The following is a 15,939-nucleotide window of genomic DNA, read 5'->3' as shown; positions in this document are numbered from 1 at the left end:
GGTCTAAGCTGGTTTTAGATACATCTAAAATCAGCTTTGATTATTGATACTTGGTACTTGAACACTGCAATAAAAATTATTACCCATTCTTAAAAATATGATCATGTCACACCTCTTCTGCGAAACGCACACTGGCTACCGATTTCACATAGAATAACATATACAATTGCGCTGCTTACATTTAAAATTCAGAAAACTAATTCCCCAATATTCTTATATCGGTACTTAATACCCTATTCCCCAGCTAGATCTCTTAGATCAGCAGATCAATACTTACTAACCACTCCATCATTGAAAGTAATAGGCACTAGAAGAAATACAACCTTTTCTATTTTTGGACCTCAGCCCTGGAACAAACTTCCAATCTTTCTGCGCGCCGAAACCTCTCTAGAAAAATTTAAAAGTTATTTAAAAAGTTACCTTTATAAAGATGCATTTGAATCTTAAATCAGATAATGTTTCCCTTCTTATGATCTCCCTATTTATTCTTGGATTCAGTCTTCTTTTAAAGATGTATTTTTAACCTAAGTTACATTTAAATATTAATGATTTTTTTTTTTATATATATATATACCTTTCCTGATATTCTTCCTTAAATGTTTTTCTTTTGGGTTTTTTTTTTTACTTTAAACAAATGTAATTTTATCCCTGTATTCCTTATGTATTTTTTTATTTACGAATATGTTTTTATGTCTATTGTTTAAATGATTCATTTATTTCCCCAATTTTATTTTTGTTATACGCATTGAAAATATTTGATATTGCGTGTAAATCAAAATTTCAATAAACTTGAAACTTGATCTGGCTTTTTGATCATCCAAGTAGCGATTTAGGCCACTTTTTGAACATTTATTTATTTTTTTTATTATGAGCCCTCTAAATGAGTTTAAAAAATCATTCTTATAATAGAATAATAAAATTCACTTATCTGTTTATTGTAACTCATTTGAGTCCAAATTTCTCTGTTTCTCTATTTCTGATGTCCCGGAATAGTGTTTGCCCAGTCTCTGTTTGTGGAAAAATATGTGATAAACAAAAGTATGTGAAAAATTGTTCCATAAAACGACTTGCTGTGCAACTGCTATAATCCATTGGTATATCCCTCAACTTCGGCCAAGTTTTGATGTCTTCGTCAGGAGGGATAAGTTGTAACAATCAAGTGGACACCACACAAAATAGCGATGTCTAGAAACATAAATGAAATAGCATTTAAAACGCTTACCATTCTCTCTATATATTGAATGAATAAGTCTTCTTATATGTTGAATCTCTTTCTAAATCTTAATAATACTTATAATGACCTGTTCGGTGTCTGTCCACACAGGAATCGTGCAGGAACTATGAAAAATGTCAATCATTATAAATAGATATCCACTGAGTAACTTTTAAATCGCCACTTAGTCTTACATTGCTCAATGTGATGACGTGTTTCTTAAATGACTTGTTTGTCTCTATGCAATTGGCCATTCAATCGCACCATTCAGTCCCTTTGGTTCCACTGTATTCCAATCATATATAAATTGTTGCTCCTTAAGCATTAATAAATTAGATATGTTTCCATACCTTTGAGAGAATATTTTTCATGCTACAAATGAGTTCTGCCATTGTGTGGCCATATTGTAATCAATGCGATGTAAGAGGAGCTTCCATTCTTTGGGTACAAATGGTGCTGAGTTGTTTCACAATGCAAGTTTTTATTTTTCGCTGTGTTTATTCTATGTAATATTTCCCACAAGGGCAAACAATGCAGTACAGACGGGATAGTACGCCTTAGCAAACCAGACGGGAATTACATGGAAGCAGATTCCGATAAAGCCGAACTACTGAATGAATACTACTGCTCAGTCTTCACATGCGAGGCACCAGGACACGGTCCTCAGTTAAGGGCTAATACAAGCGCGGAAGACCCGTTTCAGAATTTTGAGTTCACACCAGGTGACGTTTACAGCGAACTGACAAGACTCAAGGTGAACAAAGCCATAGGACCGGACAATCTGCACCCAAGAGTGCTCAAAGAGTTGTGTGATGTCCTGGCGGAACCGCTAGCCGCACTCTTCAGTTTCTCCCTAAGTACGGGGACTGTACCCTTGGACTGGAAAACAGCCAACGTCATTCCTCTGCACAAAAAGGATTGCAGGGCAGAGGCTGCGAACTACAGACCGGTGAGTCTCACATCAATAGTGTGTAAACTCATGGAAACATTAATTAAACGCAAATTAGACACAATCTTGAATGAGGGGAATCTATGGGATCCCAGTCAACATGGATTCACCAGGGGTAGGTCCTGCCAATCCAATCTCATCAGCTTCTTTGACTGGGTAACAAGGAAGCTGGACTTGGGAGAGTCTATGGACGTCGTGTACCTGGACTTCAGTAAAGCTTTTGACAGCATCCCACACCGCAGGCTATTGAGCAAGATGAAATCGATGGGGTTAGGAGAGACACTAACTGCATGGGTCCATGATTGGCTAAGTGGAAGACTTCAAAGAGTAGTGGTTAACGGTACCCTCTCTAAAACATCGGAGTACCACAGGGCTCAGTCCTGGGTCCACTCCTTTTCAACATATTCATAGGGGATCTGACTCAGGGGCTTCAGGGTAAAATAACATTATTCGCCGATGACGCCAAACTATGTAACATAGTAAGTGAATGCAATTTGCAGGATAGTATGGCACAAGACCTGCTTACATTGGAAAGATGGTCCTCGACCTGGCAGCTGGGCTTCAACGCTAAGAAATGTAAGGTTATGCACCTCGGTAGCGGTAATCCTTGCAGAACTTACACCTTGAATGGAGAAACTTTAACTAAGACTTCGGCAGAACGAGATTTAGGAGTAATCATCAGTGCAGACATGAAAACTGCCAATCAAATAGAGAAGGCCTCATCTAAGGCAAGGGATGTATCAAATAGGCAGATGATGGGATGTAGAAGTTTTGTCAGCAGGAAGCCTGAAGTTATAATGCCATTGTACAAAACCATGGTGAGACCTCATCTGGAATACTGTGTACAATTCTGGAGGCCACATTACCGTAAAGATGTGCTCAGAGTCGAATCGGTTCAGCGGATGGCCATCAGGATGATCTCGGGGCTCAAGGGTCTCTCATACGAAGAGAGACTAAACAAATTACAGCTCTACACTCTAGAGGAACGTAGGGAGAGGGGAGACATGATTGAGACATTTAAATACATCACAGGACGTATCGAGGTGGAAGATGATATCTTCTTTCTCAAGGGACCCTTGACCACAAGAGGGCATCCGCTCAAACTCAGGGGCAGGAAATTTCATGGCAACATCAGGAAGTATTTCTTCACAGAAAGAGTGGTTGACCGTTGGAATAAGCTTCCGGTGCAGGTGATCGAGGCCAGCAGCGTGTTGGACTTTAAGAATAAATGGGATGCCTATGTGGGATCCCTACGAGGGTCGATCTGAAGAATGGTCACTAGGTATAGACTTAAGAGGATGGGGCAGTAGAGTGGGCAGACTTGATGGGCTATAGCCCTTTTCTGCCGTCATCTTTCTATGTTTCTATGGGGAAAAAAAGTGGAAGCATTCCCTAGGTTGTAGGGTGCCAATAAATTATACCAGCACAGTGTCCTTGGTATTTCTGAGAGAGAGCACAATTGGCCTGCTTCTTTCTGCTGCTTCACAGTCAAGTATCAGCATCTGCTCTCTTCCAACATTCCTCTGGGTGTGGTGCTCCTTGCAAATTTTAGAGCCATTGACTAAATTTTGTAAGGAATGCTAACATAAGAACCTAAGCAGCGCTTCTGCTGGCTCAGACCAGGGGTCCATCCTGCCCAGCAGTCTGCTCACGCGGCGGCCCATCAGGTCCAGGACCTGTATAATGATCTCTATCTATACCCTTCTATCCCTTTTTTCTTCTATCTATCTATACCCTTCTATCCCTTTTTTATTCAGGAATTCATCCAATCTCTTCTTGAACCCTGATACCGAACCCTGTCCTATTACACCCTCTGGAAGCGCATTGGGTGAAGAAGAACTTCCTAGCATAACTGACTTTATTTTACTGACCTGTAAACATACACATCCAGGATGGGAGGGAGAGAGGAGAGGTTTGTACTGGAATTGTTTTGGGGAATTTTTAAATAGTTTCTTGTGGGTATTTACTTTCTTGGTTAATAGGTGGGAGGGTGGGGAAAAATAATAGCTTATTACTATATGTAAGTTTATTGTGCTTTTCTTGTAATATTATATGTACATGAATTATTTGAATGCACAATTGTAGTTGGAAAATTTACTAAAGATTAAAAAAAAAAAGATAAGAGCCCCAATCTATGGCATTTTGATTGTATCCAGCCCTAATGGAAAGAGCCTACTTCAGTTTGTTACTTTCTGCTGTTCCAGGGCCAAATCTCAAAATCTTCTCTCTACCCAGTTTGCTTAAAAAAAAATAAAATACTACAGATGATTTCAAATCATTTCAGTCTGGTTTCAGTCTTTCCTTTAAAAGTGAGAGTCTACTAGCAAACCTCAATGTGAATGAATTGTGGTCAGGAAGCTCTTCTGGTGCTCCTTGATCTTTCTTTGATATTTTACACCCCCTGGTTACAAGAGTTTAATGGGTTTGTTATGTAGGGCCTAATGTTAGACAAGAAGGTTATATCCTTCTTCCTCTACTGCTCCTGAGCTCCTTCCTGGGGACCAGCTCACCCACTGTTTATCTGTAGTGTGCAAAGCTCCATTCTGTTGCCTGCTGTGTTCAGTATTTCTCTCTGCCCTCTCGGTAAAATCATCAGGGATTTTCAGATTATCTACTATTTGTTCACTGATATCATTTAGCTACTGGCTCTTATCCAGCCACAAATAACTTGGTGAATCAGGCTTCAGGCAGTATATAAATAGGGGCGCCTGCAACATAATGAAAAATTACCTCTTTTGTTGTTTTCTTGGGAATAGTATTTAGATTTGCTTTGGCTAATGCTTTGCCAGATAATATAATAAAATGGAACATGCTGGGGAAAAAAACCCCAACATGTGCATTGCCTTTAGTGATTTCAAAGTATCCTCGCTTTTGGTTTTCAACGGTGTACTAATGATAGCTCTGCTCAGTTGCAGGCAGTCTTTTAGAGAGAAGTGATATAAAAAGACTGACAAGGCAAGTGGGATTTCCCCAGTCTGCTGCAGACTCGGGCACTGAGTATTGTTGAATTTGCTGCCAAATGGTCCTCTCCCTACTAGTTTAAAGCATTTAGACATGATTAGTGATGGGACTGTGCTGGGCATATTTATAATTCAGACATAGATTTCCATTTATGCTTCCAAGTAGACAGGCAGCACATATTTGAGCTTCATAAATCTATACTGAAGGACTGATGCACTTAGTTTGCTAACTGGTGATTATTCTGTTCTTCTATAGATACACATTTTGCTTTGAGTCTAAACAATTACCAGTTCCTTCCATATGTTTGGATTGTACGTACATGATAAAGAAAACTTCTGTTTCTGCATAGAGGGTCTGATTCTATATGATACCTAAAAAATCTGCACTGACTAGAACGGCGCTAAGCACGATTCTACAAAGTGTGTGTTCGTTTTATAGAATCATACTTAGCACCTGTGCATAACACATAACTTTGAGGCACATCCATTTAGGCCAAGTTTCCAAGTTTATTATATAATTTGATTAATCGCCTATCACAATTTCTAGGCGATGTACAATTTCATAAATAATCAAATATGGGCAACAAATCAGACAAACAATAGTCATATTTGATAATTTGATAATTTGATAGGCCAAATAAAACCAGGCCTAAATGCCTGCACCTAAGTTGTGCATGAATCGGACATATTCTATAACAGGGGTAGGCAATTCCGATCCTCAAGAGCCACAGGCAGGTCAGGTTTTCAGAATATCCATAATGAATATATATGAGATGGATTTGCATGCACTGCCTCCTTGAAATGCAAACCTATCTCATGCATATTTATTGTGGATATCCTGAAAACCTGACCTGCCTTTGGCTCTCGAGGACCAAAATTGCCTACCCCTGTTCTATAACAACATGCATAACATTTAGATAAAGAAAAGTGAAATTATGGCCCTCTTTTACTAAGATACGCTGGCCGATTAGCGTGCGCTAAACGCTAACGCGTGCATGTTAGTCTATGGACGCATTAGCGTTTAGCATGCACTAAATTAGCGATTAGCGCACCATAGTTTAGATTAGCGCACCATAGTAAAAGGGGGGATGTCTTTGGGGCTCAAAAGTGATTTATTTATGAGTTTATTTGGATCAATTAAGCTCCTTTTCATGAAGAGGTTCATGTCTATAGGATGTCTATCATAGTCAAAGTCTTTGATGCTCATCTTGAGATATTCATGGAGAACATAGGAGCATACCCATTGGAGCAAGGTGAGTGCTTCCACCAGAATTTTATGCTGGATTTTGAATTCTGCTACCAAGGACAATATAATGAGAACATGATGGTAAACTATATCTGGGGGCTGATTCATGAAAGTGGCTTACAATATAACTGCAAATCTCAAGAAACCACTCATTTCTAAATCTTCTGTGGTCATCTTTATATAGCTTCAATATAAATACATATTTATGTTAATTGTGATTCATATGTTGCTTTTTATGATTTTATAAGAATATAAAGCTCGAGAGCTAGTCTCGACGGGCAACTGTAACGCGGAGCTGAGAGGCCCGCGGAGTTGCCCATCGGTTAGGTGAAGGGGGGGGGGGGTCTGTAGGGCAAAGAGCAGCAAGGTCCGCAGTGTGGGAGGTCTTTCCCGCCGAGGGATTGACCTCCGATTGGGCAGGGCCGCGACCAGAAGGATTATGGTTGGGGGGTTTAAAAGAGGGGCTCTCAGAGGACCCTTAACAGTTTCCGGTCCTCCAAGGCAGCTTTATGGCCCTCCCGCCCGTTATATCATGGGGTGGGTGTTAGGAGATAGAGTGGTGGTATCCCGAGCTACTGGCTACTGGGCTCATCAAGGGATGAGCGGTGGGCCAGCTGGGAGCCATGCCTGGTGAGTTGGATGACCCTGAACAATGGGGCATGTGGGACATGCCATCCCTCAGACCCTTGCTTAGACGGCAGGGTAGGGGGCCAGTTACATCTGTCAAGGTAGCTCGGGATCAAGGTCACAATGGTGATACCATTGTGTTTGGATAATTTGTTATTGTGTTATTTAATGCTGTTTGTTAATATGTATTTAAGATATGTTAAATGTTATATAAATATGTTTAATTTACAATAAACAAGGCTGCGGCCAGGTTTCACCAACACAGGTGTGAGTGTCTCCTTGGGAATGGTTAAAGGTATGTAGGGTGGGGAGGAAGTGTTCACTTTGGGGATGCCGACTGCTCCAGGTTCCGCTGTTATGTAAAGATGAAAATTTGTCATGCTCATGTTTTAAATATGTAAATTGCAAAAATTGTCTATCCTGGTCACATTTTCTATATTTCTTAGGCATAAGCAATTAGGAAATTACACTTACTGCCCAGGAACAAAAATCATGTTACGTATTGTTATCTTCCAAGATGATGTCAAATCACAGGCAACTGAATCTTTGGGAAGGTTATACCAAACGAGATTGAAATGGAAGGCTCTATTTGTGATTTACAAAGAACAGCTGTACAGAATATTATCCCATTTTATACTTTAATAAAAAGATTTAAATATAAAACCATAAGCGTTTGAGTCTTATGCAGATAAGGACAGAGTCCACGGGAATGGGTGGGGGCAGGGACATAGCTCACAGGGACTAGGTAAGGATGGAGACAGAGCCCACAAGGACAGAGTGGGGATGGGGACAGGGACAGAGCCCATGGGGATGAGGCGGGGATGGGGCAGAGATGGGATCAAGCTTTGTCTTCATGTCACTCTCTAAAAGGTGGGGAAAGGAGACTGTTATCCAAACCTGTTACCTGAAATGTAAATATTTTTCCCAAATATAAGGATACATAATTTGAAATTTACTAATGTCTCTATTAACATTTAGTTGATTTTATGTCATTTTGCCCTTGTTGCAATGTGGGAAGAGGAAAGAAAAGATCTTAAGTGCCTGGACAGAAATTATGGGCTCCTTTTACTAAGCTGCAATAGCGGTTTTAGCGCACGCTAGACCTTAACGCCAGCATTGATCTGGTGTTAGTTCTAGCCGCGTAGCACGGGTTTAGCGTGCACTAAAAACACTATTGCAGCTTAGTAAAAGGAGCCCTATGAGTGAATACTTTAACGCGGAGCTGGGAGGCCCGCGGAGTTGTAATGAGTGGTAATGGTGAATGTTGCTCCCCACCCACATATGTACAGTATACAACACTCTTTCAGGGCCCGTAACAATTAAAAGCTTCATATATGTAACCCCAGACTTTGCCATATGAGCAAAGTGGTTTCTTATACAGTAAAACCTTGGATTGCAAGTACCTTGGTTTGTAAGCGTTTTGCGAGACAAGCAAAACATTTGATTAAATTTTAACTTGATATACAAGCAATGTCTTGCAATACAAGTACTTACAGTATGCACAGATCACAACTGAGCCGATGGTTCTTCTCCCTCTGACGCTGCGGGAGTGTAGTGACTGTTCTAAATGAACGAGGTCTTGCAATACAAGTATGTTTAGTATTTTGTATTAAAGTTTTGGGGTTGTGGAACGAATCGTCTGAGTTTCCATTATTTCCTTTGGGGAAATTCGCTTTGATATACGAGTGCTTTGGATTACAAGCATGCTTCTGGAATGAATTATGGCTCGCAAACCAAGGTTTTACTGTATATGAAAAAAAAAGGCAAGATATATTTATTAGTGATCTGGTGTTTCTTGGATTTTTTTTTTTTTCTGTGTGGATATCTCACTTTCTATTCAGTAGACTATAATATCTAAAATGTCAATAAATGCAGGGAAATTTTAGAGAAAGCTACAGTATTCTGAAGAATTAAGAGAGATCCCTGCCTAGGTAATTTCCCTTATGGTTAAATATCCTTTGCTAGATAGGTATTGCAAACAAACAACATTTTTTAGACTGGTCAGCTAGAACATGCCACCTAGAGGTTAATGCTTTTGCACAGAGAAAACCAGAGACAAAATTGAGCAGTCAAGACCTTTTAGACTACCTCGGAATTTCTGTTTACAGTCTTGTATTCTTCAAGTACTAAAGAAAATAAATATCTCTAACCTGGGCAACAACGTAATTTATAATTCACTGTATGAGAAGAAAACTTAAAATATAAGACAGCTGAAAGCTAAAATTATACAGTAATGTCAAAGATAATAGTTATTAGTCCTGCTGAAAGTGGTGCCGAGTCCCTGTAGAGAAGATTTGCATGGCAGAAACACCCAAGTCTTCCAATTTGCTTGGCCAATCTTTCTAGGATATAAATTCAATCTGTGCTGGGAATGTACACCGCTTTCAGTTCTTTGAAGTGAATTTTTTGTTTATGCTTCTCTTTTTCCTTCCTTCAGCAGGAACTTGTAAGAGCAGCGCCCCTATTAAAACGCCTATTTTGCATGTAATGAGACATAAAGAACCAACAAAAAGGTGCATGTTGATGTCTCCTTGTAGTCTTGGGTTATAAAACCAAACACTTCAGTAAATAAATAATGATTTGAGGATGTCATTGAATTTCCATGAGGATAAGTGCCTAGGAAGTTGCTACCTTTCTTATTTCACTAAAAATATAACACTGTTTGGAAAACAATGCCAGTTGCTTGACAACTCACACTGGTCACAGAAGAGCGTTTGCCGGCTCTTTATATCTTCCCACATGGCAGCTCCTTCGCTTTCCTTGGAGCTGCCAAAAGCTTCCAGTGGATGGCCGCCAGCAGGTGGCTTTAGCTAATCCGAGGATTCCTGGGAAATTCGACTGCTTTGATTAAGAGCAGATTTTTGAAAAGATTAAAAAAACAAGTTCATAGATTTTCAAGGTTATCCATTTTTGGTTTCATTGGTAATTGGCACAAGTGATGCCACTTTACCAGCCTGCCAGAGCATTAAGGTCTGAAAGGAAGGTGTGTCTTGTCAATTGATGGTTTTGTATAAATGCATTATGAAAATTTGAGAGCCTTTGTGATCTCCTTCTGCAGGAGTTATTTTGTGGAACAAATTGACAGGACCATTGAGATCTCTTTTAAACATTTTAAAATTTTAAAAGGTTTTGAAAACCATTTTGTTTATGGAAGCTTTTGACTAGAGAAAATGTTTTAAGAAAGTGCAGGATTTGCATGTCATTTGATAATTAAGTATGTATATTATGGAAACTGCTTAGTTATAAATAAATAAAACAGTCTTTGTAACCTCGTCATATCACTTCCACATACAATATACAGTATAATGTGCTAAGAAGCTGCCTCTGGAGGCATACACATGGGGTAACATGATCTGACTAAGCCACTGTAAGGTTTCTGCTTTTGTGGCAGTCACTATAACCTATAGATGTGATGAACCCTAGATCTAGTCTTGTATACCAAACTATGGGGTCCTTTTACTAAGGTGTGCTAATCGATTTAGTGTGCAGTAACCGATTTAGCACATGCTTAAGATTAAAGAGCGAGCTGAACGCTAAGGCACCCACAAAATATAATGGGTGCCTTAGCATTTAGCGTGTGCTAATCTGTAGCGCCGCTAATCTATAATGTGCACTAAATTGATTAGTGTGTGCTAATTCGATTAGTGTGTACTAAATTGCTTAGCACATGCTAAATAGTTAGCGTACCTTAGTAAAAGGACCCCTATATGCTGCTTTATCGTCATATAGGTAATACTTTGCACCCAACCTAAATTTCTGCATATGAAGATATAGAACCTCCATGGTACTTGCTGAGTCCTTCTAAATGTTTTACCTCACTAGTAGGCAAATAAGGATGAAACAAATACATTATATTGCATGCCATAAGAGCTATGACTTTCGGTTTAAATCAGATTAAATATCTTTCAAAATCATACTTTTCCTTCTTTGTTATCGGCTAAGATGATGTTATGGTGAGAAAATCATTAGCGAATTAGTTTTCTCATTGTTTTTATTTTGCAATATTGACCAAGGAAGAATATTTCAGTGTCTAGAAGTCATAGCAGCTATTTTAAGGAACTGGCAATGAATGGGCATTTTTCCTGCTCTTCAGACGTCACTGGACCACCAGGACATGTCAGGGTAGCCTCAGAGGATCCTAAAGGACCGTGAGGGGTGCAGACTAGGTCAGCCTTTCTTACCCTTGGGGGATGGGGGTGGGAAAGGAGGTAAGGAAGATTGTAAGGGGGAGGGTTTCTTCTGATGGGGTTGGGAGAGAGGGGAATCAGAAGAAGGGCTGATTCTCTGCTTCTGGGGGTTGGGAAGAGGGATTAAAAAAGGAGAGCTTCTTATAATAGGGTTGGGATGAAGAGAAGGAGAGGACTCAGACGGGTGCTTCTGGGGGTTAGAAAGAAAGGAGGATCAGAAAGGGGTCTGCTTCTCTGTTTCTAGGGGTGGAAAGGAGGGAGAGAGGGAACCACATTGGCCATGACCCTAAAAATATTCAGGCTGCAGCTAGTATTCAATCCAGTGCCTGGTTAACGCATCACATGAAGTTAGGACAGTCTTTTTAATGTCCTAACTTTATGCAGTTGCTCAGCCAGTTAGTGGGCTGAAAATCACCACAAACTGCTTTTTTTTGCCCTAACTCTGCTCTTGGATTACCTACAAAATATCCAGTTAAATGCTGCTGAATATCCCTTGCTAGCCCTGCAAAAGAGATTTAAATGGCCTGGAACTTCTCCTGGCCATTTAAATCACTTTGAATATACTGCTGGAAAGAAGTGGGACCATTGTTCATGATGTAGCCTGGTTTCCATAGGGTTTGTCCATTTCTGCATCTGCACTCCTTTAAAAGCTGTGCTGATCTAGCAGTTCTGAAGAACAGGAGAAAAGTTGCTTAGAGCACTGCAAGGACGATATATGGAAAATGCAACTTGTATTCTCTACAGCCAGAGTACAGTTTATATTCTGTGAATTAGAGTGGAGAGTGTGTGTGTGGGGGGTTAGTTAATAGAAGACATGCCATCTATCAGATTGAATGCAACAGAAAAGGGGAAAGAGTCTTCTCCAAACAGCACTGAATTTCCGAGACACATCTACTTTAGCATTAACATCAACTTCTGTTTCAATTATGAACCCCAAAGTATATTAATGAGATGCATTTTCATACATTTGGATATTTGAATTGCCCTAAAATTCAGATGCGTTTTGGGTGCCTCAGGTTTAGAACCAGTCTTTGAAACACATACATATTTTATATTTTCCTGTGGATTTCATCTTGGGGGGGATGGGCATTTGAAACCCAAGAATTGTTATGAACATTGCTCTGATTTCAGTATTAGAAGTATGAGGAGCTGCTGAAAAGTTCTCAGCCCAACCAAGAAGAGAATGATGTGGAGCCGTGAAACTTACAAGTTATTCCACACTTTTCTTGGCACTTTTAGTTTCATTTCCTATAATTGAAATGAAGTGTGTCAAGAAAACACTAAGAACTTTCCAGTGGCCCCTTTTATCTAATATACCCCCTCCTTTACAAAGCCGTGCTAGTGTTTTTAGTGCCAGCCACCGCGGTAACAGCTCCGACGCTCATAGAATTCTATGAGCGTCCGAGCTGTTACCGCCATGGCCAGTGCGGCTTTGTGAAGGAGGGGGATAGGCTGGCTCTTATCAAACTGCACTATAGGCTTTTAGGGCTCCTTTTACTAAGGTGTGCTATGTGCGCTAACCACGCGCTAACCACACGCTAAATGCTAACGCGTGCATGTTAGTCTATGGACATGTTAGCAGTTAGCGCACGCGCATAGATTTAGCCTGTGCCTTAGTAAAAGAGGGGGTTAGTGTAGACCAGCACAGTAAATTCTCTGATGCTCATTGAATTCTTATGAGTGTCGGAGCATTTACCTCATTGGCCTGCACTATAAACCTCTAATTCAGCTTGATAAAAGAGGGGGATATTGAATAAGATCTCTTTTTTTATTTGCTTTAATATAACTTTCTTTTTCCCCTCCCAAACCGCTTGTAGGCTGGCATGACTTTGACGTACGACCCCACGGCTGCTATGCAGAATGGGTAAGTAAATTCTCCAATTTTGTGTTCTTACTTTTCTTAACATTCTTGTTGAATAAGGCAACTTTATTGTACACGTAGAAGAATTATTTCCATTTTCATCTGCATCATATCCTCTATATCAGTGTTTCTTCAGCCTAATATTGGAGGATCTGTTAGCCAGTTTGTCTTTCAGAATATTTCAGAATAAATATTTAAAAAGGTTACACTGGTCTAAATCAGAGCTAAATTAATGTTTTTTTCTAAAACCATTTGAATGATCAATCTTTAATCTAGTGCCTTTGTGGGTTGTAGCTCTATTTTTGTATATGAGTTGGAATCTTATCTGTCTGTTAAGTTGTTTTTATGAATTACAATATTTATATGTTCTGGTTTTATACTAACTTTATAACATCTTTGCTTTTGATTAAGTATATTTAGTTCTGATTTGCAATGACAAAGGAAATGTCAAGGACATATCTGATAATTTCACTGGCAAATGAAAACCTGCAGAAAAAAAAAAAAACACATTTCATGGGTTTGTTTGGGTTTTTTCATTTGGCAATTATAGTTTGCACTATCTGCAAAGATGTCACACCATTTGTTTTCGGAATAGTGCATTCTCTTTGCAAATAAAGTATTGCAGGAAGAAACCATTAGTGCATTTGCAAACTATCACATGTACACACACTAGGCCAGATTCTATATATGGCACTATAAAAACCGTGCTTAGCATTATTCTATAAACCATGTCTAAAATTAGCCATGGCTTCTAGAATACATATAGCAGCTGGCCCCACAACTTAGGGCTACCAGACGTCCAGATTTCCCCTTTTGAGGACATGTCCGGGGTTCAGATGGCTTTTCAAAACCCGGCACTTTGTCCGGGTTTTGAAAAGCTTCCCGACATAATCGCGTCAGGAAGGGGCATCCGCGCGTGTGCAAATGCAATGCAGCGATGTCACGTGCACATGCATGTGATGTCATTGCGTTTGTGTCCACACATGCACGGATGCCATCTGGGGGCAGAACAGGACGGGAAAAAGGCGGAACTGGGTGGTCCGGGGGGGAGGGGCGTGACCATGGGTCTGGATTTTTCCAAAAGAAAATCTGGTAACCCTACCACAACTGCAATTTAGGCACAACCATTTGCACCAAATAAAACCTGGTGTAAATGTCTGTGCCTGAATTCTGTGCAGATCGGACATAGCCTATAACAGTGCCTGTAGTTTATAGGAACGCCCACAGCCCACCCATGCCCCTCCCATGGCCATGCCCTCTTTTCAGACCCGCACCTTAGAATAACTCGTATACGCAAGCTACTTAATCAGTCTTAGGAAGTCGGGCATATAAATTCAAATCAGTGTCAATTAGTGCTGATAATTGCTTGTTAGTGGTCAATTATTTGCACCGATTGATTCATTAAATAATTCAGTTGAATGCACAGTTTGGCTACCATAGATAGAATCCGGGAGACTATGGTGTTCATTTGTGAAAGAGAAAAACATCCCATAAGTGGCATAAAGAGACATATGGATATTTTTCTTGACAAAACCTTCCAATTTTCTATTTTTTTAACCTATTTTCTTGACATGTTTCTATGATGGCTGGTTGAGGGAGGGTTGGGGGAGAGGTGGGAAAGAGCATTGTGGGGTTTGGGAGGGGGGGTTGCATTTAAAAACAAACAAAAAACTTATGTGGCTGACCTGATATTCAGCTGAGGCTGCATAACTGTTATATGATCCTGGCTGAATATCCGGCATAAGTGCCGGGTGGCCAGGCCACTCAAAAGTATCTACTACTATTCATTGCTGGTACCTAGACATAGCCCGGCAGTGAATATCAGTGGATAATTCATATGTTGACGGTAAGCATTTAAAAAAATTGCTGACCGCCGTCGGCTGAATATCCAGGAGACAGAATTGTAGCCTAGATTGAAAGTAATCGTATGCTCCGTATTGCAAACTCAAAATAAAGATTTGATTAAAATTATCTCAGTTTTAAATTTCCTATGAAGGTCTCCGAGATCTAACGCCTGTAAGTTTTCAGTATGAAAGAGCTAAATAGCTAAAAGCAGAACAAAGAAGAGATGTCACACCAGACCTAGTGTGTGATAAGGAGCATCTGGTTCTCATCGCTGCCAGCTGGCTGTCATAATGCTAGTGTTTATTTGAACTCAACTGTGATGACCCAGGAAGCGGCAGAGTCAAAGGTTTGAACAGCTTCTAATTAAGGCTAGACAATAATAAGTGATTATACTGGAAAATGGAAAGAAAATAAACTCAGAAAAGGTCATCACTACCTTGTACATGGCTTTATGCTCATGCGTAATATAGTTTTGTTGTGTTAAACATAAGGCTAAAATGCTTTGGGTTATTCATGTTGGTTGAATTATGATGCTATGGTGGTTATTTTATAAGCCTATTCTTGTTTTGGATGTCTGAACACTGGCATTTAGATGTCCATATTTCATGGATGTCCAGATCCTAATTTTACAAAAGCAGTATGGATATGGACCTCTAACACCGTAGTATGTCAATATGGCAAAGAAGCATGGTCTGGGCATGTTTTAGGTGGGATTAAGGTAGGCCCAAAATATAAATGTGAGGCTCCGATCACACCAGGTGACGCTGTTATTTAGACCTGGTACTTGTAAAACAGGAATTATTGAGAAAAAATATTGTCTGGCCAATATTCAGCACTATTTAACTTGCTAGAAATGGTGCTGACCGGTTAAATAGTGTTTAGATGACTAAATCCAAATATATTGCACAAGATAACCAGGTTGTGGCTAATTGTTAACCAGGTATATAGTGTGATAACTGACAATTTTCTGTGTTGACTAGCCAAATTTAGCAGCCAAATTGGGTTGTGCAAATAGTGATCATACCTTTGGTCACTATAAATTTAACCGGCC

The 15,939-nt window shown here is 39.8% G+C and overlaps 1 protein-coding gene across 4 annotated transcripts in view; it reads left to right on the top strand.

Moving 5' to 3' along the window:
* Window positions 1-15,939, top strand: part of RBMS3 (RNA binding motif single stranded interacting protein 3) — a 1,318,368-nt gene that overhangs the window by 1,071,625 nt on the left and 230,804 nt on the right. For all 4 annotated transcript variants that reach the window (XM_033930140.1, XM_033930137.1, XM_033930138.1 and 1 more), the window contains one exon: window positions 13,000-13,046. In XM_033930140.1, the coding sequence (XP_033786031.1) occupies window positions 13,000-13,046 (47 nt within the window). The remainder of the gene's footprint in view (window positions 1-12,999; window positions 13,047-15,939) is intronic.

This window comes from Geotrypetes seraphini, chromosome 2 (genome assembly GCF_902459505.1).
Source record: "Geotrypetes seraphini chromosome 2, aGeoSer1.1, whole genome shotgun sequence".
Lineage (NCBI taxonomy): Eukaryota > Metazoa > Chordata > Amphibia > Gymnophiona > Dermophiidae > Geotrypetes > Geotrypetes seraphini.
This window is presented reverse-complemented; position numbering and strand designations above follow the sequence as displayed.